The following is an 8,063-nucleotide window of genomic DNA, read 5'->3' as shown; positions in this document are numbered from 1 at the left end:
CTTATCTTTTCGCTGCCCCAAGACTGCTCCTATAGCATAGTCGTTGGCATCACACATGAGCTCAAATGGTTGCTCCCAGTTGGGTGCAACAATGATGGGTGCAGTGATCAATCTCTTCTTCAGTTCCTCAAATGCCAACCTGCAATCATTAGAAAACACAAAGGGCTGATCCTTTTCAAGGAGTTTGCATAATGGGTTAGCAATTTTGGAAAAATCGTTTATGAAACGCCGGTAGAACCCAGCGTGTCTAAGAAAACTTCTCACCGCCTTGACTTAAGTGGGCGTTGGTAACTTCTCAATCACGTCAACCTTAGCATGGTCTACCTCAATTCCTTTACTGGACACTCGATGCCCCAAGACTATACCTTCTTGTACCATAAAATGGCACTTCTCCCAGTTTAGCACTAAGTTTGTCTCCACACATCGTTTAAGCACTCTCCTTAATTTGTGAAGACACTCTTCGAATGAATCTCCCACCATGGAGAAATCATCCATAAAGACGTCCATAATATCCTCCACCATGTCTGTGAAGATGGCTAACATGCACCGTTGAAAAGTCGTGGGTGCATTGCAAAGCCTAAAAGGCATTATCCGAAAGGCAAAGATGCCATACGGATAGGTGAAGGACGTTTTCTCTCTATCTTCGGGGGATATTGATATCTGATTGTACCCCGAATATCCATCCAAGAAACAGAAGTGTGATCGTCCAGCTAGCCTGTCCAACATTTGGTCAATGAAAGGTAAGAGGAAATGGTCCTTCCGGGTGGCTGTGTTCAATTTCCTGTAATCCATGCAGATACGCCACCCTGTGACTATACGAGTTGAGATCAACTCATTGTTCTCATTTTTTACAACAGTCATTTCCCCCTTTTTCGGCACACATTGGACAGGGCTGACCCAATTACTATCAGAGATGGGGAAGATGATTCCCGCATCTAACCATTTGATTACTTCTTTATTTACAACCTCTTTCATGTTTGGGTTCAGCCTTCGCTGGTGTTCCCTGGAAGGTCTGTGCCCCTCTTCCAGGAGAAGCTTATGCATACAGAAGGCTGGGCTGATACCCTTTATGTCTGCCATGGTCCAGCCAATGACAGTCTTGTTTTCCTGCAGTACCTGTACGAGCCGTTCTACCTACACATCTAACAAACCGGATGATATGATAACAGGCAAGGTCGAATCAGGGCCTAAGAACACATACCTGAGGTGATCTGGGAGTGACCTCAGTTCCAACTTGGGTGGTTCCTCTATTGATAGCTTTGCTGGAGGAATGGCCCTTTTTTCTAGCTCAAGGGACTCGAACTGAGGTTCCCTTGACCAAAATCCTCGGCCTTCCAGTGCCATGACCCATTCAGCTAACCCTTCACCATCCATTTCTTCTAAATTCGTCAGATATGCCTCTAATGGATCTTTTACAGTTAGGGTCATATCATCTTCTTGCAGGATTACATCCATTGCTTCCATTAGAGAGCAATTAGCATATTCACTGGGTCTCTTCATAGATTGTTGAACATTGAATATGACTTCTTCATCTTTCAATCTCATTTTTAATTCTCTAGTTTCACAGTCGATCAATGCTCTCCCCGTGGCTAAAAATTGTCTCCCTAAAATAAGGGGTATCTCCTCATCCACCTGACAATCCAAGATAACAAAGTCTGCAGGGAACACGAATTTCCCCACTTGTACCAACACATCATCAAAAATACCAGTGGGCCTCTTCACTGTGCGGTCAACCAGCTGTAGCAACATCGAAGTTGGCCTAGCTCTACCAATGCCCAGTTTGGTGTACACAGCCAGTGGTATCAGATTTATGTTGGCTCCCAAATCACATAATGCCTTTACAAAGGCATAACTTCCAATTGTGCATGGAATAGTGAAGCTACCTGGGTCCGAAATCTTTTGAGCCATCGATTTTGCCACCACTGCGCTGCAGGTCTATGTCAAAGTTACAGTGGATAGATCCTAAAAATCAAACTTCCGTGACATTAGATCTTTCATCATCTTAGCATAACCGGGCATCTCCCTCAAGGCATCCATCAAAGGAATATTCAACTAAATTTGACGCAGTATCTCCATGAACTTCTTATATTGGTTTGCCTTCTTTTGTTTGACCAATCTCTGAGGGAAGGGTGCAGGTATCACCCTTTGTGCATTGCTTGCTGGCTTCTCTCTGTTAGAATTTTCTGGCACAAGAGGTGCCACCTGTTCTGCAACTTGCTCATTCATCTTTTCTTTGCCTTTTTCCTCCTGACTCTACTCAACCACCACTTCAATAAGTTCTGTTGGTTCCTCTACATCTAATTGAACTGGAGTGGCTGGTGTAGTGTCCTTGCTGGCTTGTGCAATTTCCTGCTCTCTGTCTAAATCTCTCCCATTCCGGAGACTTACTGCCATCAGTTGATTCGGGTTTTGATCCTTGGGGTTTATGTTTGTGTCTGCAGGCAAAGTTCCTTGAGGACGGTTGTTCAAAGCCATAGATAGCTGACCCAGCTGCGTTTCAATATTCTTTATAGCTGAATCATGCACTGCTAATTTTTCCTGCACTTTATTATTTGTCCCAATGAGTTGCTGAAGCATACCCCTGATTTCTACCATGTTGTTAACTTGCTGCTGAGGGGGTGGTTGGTATGTCAATTATTGTTGATTTTGTTGTGGATAGCCCTGTGGTTTCTGATATGGTACTGGCACCAATTGGTTTTGAGGGTGCATACCCCCAGGCTGCTGCATATTAGGCATGTACTGCTGATTTTGCTGCGGTCTCCACTGATGTGCTCCTTGCCTCTGACCTCCATAGTTGTTGACATAATTCATATCTTCCCTTGCCCCTTGATTTTCACCTTCTCCTCTCCATGAACACACATAAGACTGATTAATACAAGGTGTACACAGTCCCCCATTTGTTGTATCAACAATGTGCACCTGTTTTGTACCCATCTCATCAATCTTCTTTGTCAATATGCTCATCTGGGTCATGAGTGTGGCCATGTTCTCTGCATGCGAATTATTTGGGTCAAGAGGAACTGAATGCACTATGGGTGCCAGTGTTATACCTCTAGTCATCCACCCCGAATTTGTGACATCTTATCAAGAAGGATTTTGCACTTAGTGAATGTTTTGCTTAAAAATGCACCTCCAGCTGATGCATCCACATTTGCTTTCAAATTGTCAGCTAGCCCCATGTAGAATCTCTGGCCGAGCATCTGGTCTGGAATGCCATGGTGAGGACACTTCACTAACATCCCTTTAAATCTTTCCCAAGTTTCTTGCAAGGACTTAGAGGGCTGCTGCCTATACTGCAATATGTCATCAATCTGTTTTGCAGTCTTGTTAGGCGGATAGAACTTGTTTAGGAACTGCTTGACTAATTCCTCCCAGGTGGTAATAGAGTTGATAGGGAGCGAATTTAGCCAAGTCTGAGCTTTCCCAATTACCGAGAATGGAAACAGTAGCAGCTTGATAGCTTCAGGAGTTGCATTTGGCTGCCTTTGGGTCATACAAATTGACAGAAAATTCTTCAAGTGTTGTTGCGGGTCTTTAATGTGTGACCCGGAGAACAGTCCTTTATTCTGCAGCAGATGCAGCATGTTGTTGGTGATTTGGAATGTCTTCGCTTGAATTGCGGGCACAGCTATGGCAGTGGCCAGATTATCAGCTGTGGGTTGTGCCCAGTCATAAAGTGTAGCTTCGGGCACAAGAGGTGCCACCCTTCTGACATTTAAGTCAGCTGGCTCATTCCTGACGTTTCCGTTGACGTTATCTACGTCACCCATGTCAAATTCGAGTTGGTGTGATTGTTGAGATTGTTGAAGTCTTTTGTTGGCACGGTTCAATGCCCTGAATATTTTCTCGGGGTCTGAGAGTCCTTCTAGCAGTTCTCCAGTCCTCGAAGAACTTCTAGGCATACACTTGCTTTCCACAAGAGTTCAAACGTTAGAATTTCAATGAAAAGATTGGGTATAGAGAAAACTAACTACACTTAGAATTTTTGTACTCCTCTCCATTGTAATTGATAACACTGTTAAGTCCCCGGCGACGACGCCAAAATTTGATAACGCCAAACTATGCTTATACAAAGACACACACGGACGTAGCAAATATAATCTGAGTAATTCTGCCCAAAGTCGAACCACAGAGAATTAACCTATCAATTACTTTTGACGGATTTACTAAATTCACAAAATCAATTTCCCCAAACTTGTAATTCACAATTGATGATATTTCTAACAACTAAAGTCTGAAAATAATTAACAGCTGAAAATTAACTATGCTTGATGTGTAAACAGTTGGAATAAGGTCTAAGGTAATGGTTTCCCCCGTTGGTGATTTCCTTGGTTGTATGTTTCTTATAGCGATGCCTTAGTTGTCTCTATCAATCAAGAACTCTCCAGCTATCATAAATCTCTCTCAAGCAATTATGATAATTTACTAGACGCACTCTCTCAAGCTACGCTAGCTAGATTCACATTACCGTTCTTTTAGATTGCACCCGAGGTATCGTTATCTCTAATCCAATCTCTAAACCCTCGGTTATGACTCTCGTCTATACTCCGGGAGTGCTGTTGTTCAAACAACTACCTAAATATGCACTCTCTCTCAAGAAGATACATAATAAATAGGAACGGATAATTGAGGGCCCTTTCAACTAACCACAATCAAAACGTAGATGAACAAATAGAGATTAACAACCAATTCAAACTATATTAATATAACAACCAAGTCATCCCCAACGGGTTTCACCAAAACCTTAGATTAAAGTATTTAGCTACTCATGACAACGTAAGAATAAACTACGAAAACATTCATAATGGAAAATTGCAAGAAAAATAGAAGAGAATAAGAACTATGATGTTTTGGGTGATCTCTCACACTTGTTCTTCTTGCCAAAAGTAATCTCAAAATAAGCCTCCCCTTTCTTGGGCGAGTTTCCTACATCTTATAAGGGTTTTACAAAAGCTTTCCCGAATTGACACTTTGGCCTCTTAAATTTCTGGACTGTGAATATGTCGCCGCGGCGCTGACCGCGGAGAACACTGACTTCAACCACGGCGCGGACCGCGGTGAGTATGCTGGGCCTTTTTGTCTCCACGTTCCTTCTCTTTTTGCTCTTTTGTGTTTGGGTACTTCTTGAGTGGGTGTTTTCTTCACGTTATTACCTCTAAACACTTCATGTTGCTTCCTCACATCTTATATTCCCTGCGAAACCAAATAGCATTAATTGAAGCATTTTATTGGCAACTTACATTATAAAACAACAACAAAGCATGGGCAATTATGGTGTAAATAACAACTATATAGCCTATTATCAATCACGTCCAACTATGCCTTATAAAAAGGATAAGCAGTCGTTGCAAATATAATCCGGATATTTAGCCCAGAGTCGAATCCCACAGGAACTTAACCTACCAACTACTGTTGTCAGACTCACTGAATTCTCCGAAATCAACTTCCCAGATATTTTGAATAACACTTGGTGATATTTCTACTAACTATAACTGAATAAAATTAAGTAAACTAAGAGCTAACTATGATTGAGTTGTAGACAAATAAAAGAAGGGTCTAAGGTTGTGATTTTCCATATTGATGGAATCCCTTCCTGTTATGTTTCGCATAGATTTGCATAATCGTCCCTATCAACCATAAGCACTCTTGCTACCGTAAATCTCTCCTAAGTAATTACGATAATTTATTAGACGCACTCTCCGGAGTTACGCTAGCTGACTTTTCTTACAGCTCACTTAGATCGCACTCAAGGTTTCGTTATCCCTAATCCCACCTTTAAACTCTCGGTTATTGATTCCTCATATATTTTGGGAGTGGTGTTGTTCAACAACTACCTAAATATGCACTCTCTCCCGAGTAATACATATTAAATAGGCACAGCTAATTGAGGATCATATCAATTAACTACAAAAAGAACGCAGTTGAACAAATAGAGATTAAACTGGGCAAACTATATTAACACAACAAGAAGTTCATCCCTCAACAGGTTCCATCAAAACCCTAGACTAAATAATTAGCTACTTATAGTAAAGCAAGATAAAAACATAGAATTATTCATAATTCGCAATTAATGATAACAATAAGAAGATTGAAAAACTCTAATGGTGTCTTGATCTTCTTACACTTGTTCTTGCCTCCAATTTAGTCTAAAAACAAGCTTAACCTTTGCTTGGGCGAGTTTGTTGAGTTTATATAGGGTTAGGATAAGTTTTCCATGATTTACACTTAAGTCCCTAAATTTTTGGGCATTTCCAAAGTCGATAGCGGTCGCAGCAGAACGCGGCATGACCGCGGTGAAATGCAGCTTTATGGTAACAATTGCATTTTGAGCATCGATCAAATTTTCTTGGAGCACTATCTTCTAATACATGTTTTTTCCCCTTAATATTTTGACATAGAAAGAAAAAAAATCAAGTGAACATTATCCAAAGATATCCTTTGCGCGCTTTTTTAATAATTACTAGTCTTAATGTATGCGCTTTGCGCGTGTACCTTATCTCGCTAAGAAATATTTATTTAAATTTTTCTTTGACTTACAAAATAAAAATAAAAATTCCTGAAGATGATGAATATTGATTGTGTATAGCTGATTACATTTTTATTCAATAAGAATTTCTTTTTCAAATAGTAAAAATCGATTAGGTGAAAAATTATCCATGACATGTTCCAAAAAGAATAAAAATTCTTTGTAGATCTCAATAAATAAATAAATATATAAATGATATATAATTTATCATTTGTTTGATCAATAACTGAAAAAAGAATACTGGCATTTCGTTTGGAATAAAGTTTCGTCTAAAATTGAATATGTATATTAAATCTTAGATAAAACATCATAAAAAAATTATATATTTTGCGATAAAAATTTTATGCCTAGACTCTTTTTTACTTGTCTTCTTGACAAGTAACGTTTTGCCTTAAAAAATTTGATTTTTAGTACGACTAATTATACTTATGTTAAATACTTCAATTAGGAAAAGAATTTATGTAAGGTCAATTTTAAGTGATTTTAAAGTCCTAAATATTACAATTATGTCCAATGTGAATTTTTTTTTAAAGGGTAAAAAAGGCGAACAACATTTCACTAAGGACCTTCGTGCTTTTAATATAGTTGTATAGATATAGAACATTGAATGATTATTTGGTCAAAAAGTCTAACGTGATAGTAAAAAAGCAAATAAGATATAATTATTCTACTTGCAAACACATATACTATATTTCATTTAAATTAAAGTAGAGCGAAAAATACAATGGTTTCACCCTATCCATATAATGCGGTTTGTATATACTAAAAGAAGAGAGCCGCCCTCACCTCACCCATATGCAAAACAGCCAAAATAGGAAAAAGTAAGAAAATGAGGTGTGCTATAGTGACGAGAGCTGGATAGCATATATATGCAACTCAATGTTCCAACTGAGATACTATTTTGTACATTAAAAAATAGACAATTTAATATTAGTGACTTTTTCTATGATTTAAAGTGGTGACCTATGAAACATATGTGTTGAAAATTAACAGGTAAATTGGGGGGGGGGGGAGTTATCGCAAATTGTAACGGGTGAGATAGATATAGCTTTCACCACCGCCCAAACCACCTGACCTATACACTCGCTCCGTCCGTATTCATTTTTACTGAAGTAAGAACCCTATCTCCTATTCTTGAAGTCTATGCCTTCTGCCATTTACGTTACTGTTTTGAACTCCTAAATGTTAGGAAAATAACTAAGTGATTGTTTTATATAGTATAAAATCTATTATTAAAGGGTAAAAAAGGCAAACAATATTTCGCTTAGGACATTCATGCTTTTCTTTTAAAAAGAATATCTAGTTGATTTTGATCTTCTATTCATTTATTAATTTTTGATTTTGAACCGGAAGCTTCTAATTAAAAATTACCTGATGGAGATATCATAGTAAAAAAAATTACTAGTAACGACAAGAAGCTAATAACAACAACAACAACGATCCAGTATAATCTCACAAGTGGGGTATAGGGAGGGTAATATGTACGCAGACCTTACCCCTATCCCGAAGGATAAAAAGGCTAATGGATAATATATTA

The 8,063-nt window shown here is 38.9% G+C and overlaps 1 protein-coding gene across 1 annotated transcript; it reads right to left on the bottom strand.

Moving 5' to 3' along the window:
* Positions 1-1,134: 1,134 nt before the first annotated feature.
* Positions 1,135-1,908, bottom strand: LOC142176795 (uncharacterized). Its single transcript, XM_075245157.1, has one exon. The coding sequence runs from the start codon at positions 1,906-1,908 to the stop codon at positions 1,135-1,137; it is 774 nt and encodes a 257-aa protein (XP_075101258.1).
* Between the last annotated feature and the right edge of the window lie 6,155 nt (positions 1,909-8,063).

This window comes from Nicotiana tabacum, chromosome 3 (assembly GCF_000715075.1).
Source record: "Nicotiana tabacum cultivar K326 chromosome 3, ASM71507v2, whole genome shotgun sequence".
Lineage (NCBI taxonomy): Eukaryota > Viridiplantae > Streptophyta > Magnoliopsida > Solanales > Solanaceae > Nicotiana > Nicotiana tabacum.
The sequence above is the reverse complement of the archived record's forward strand: the minus strand, read 5'-3'. Positions and strand labels throughout refer to the sequence as shown.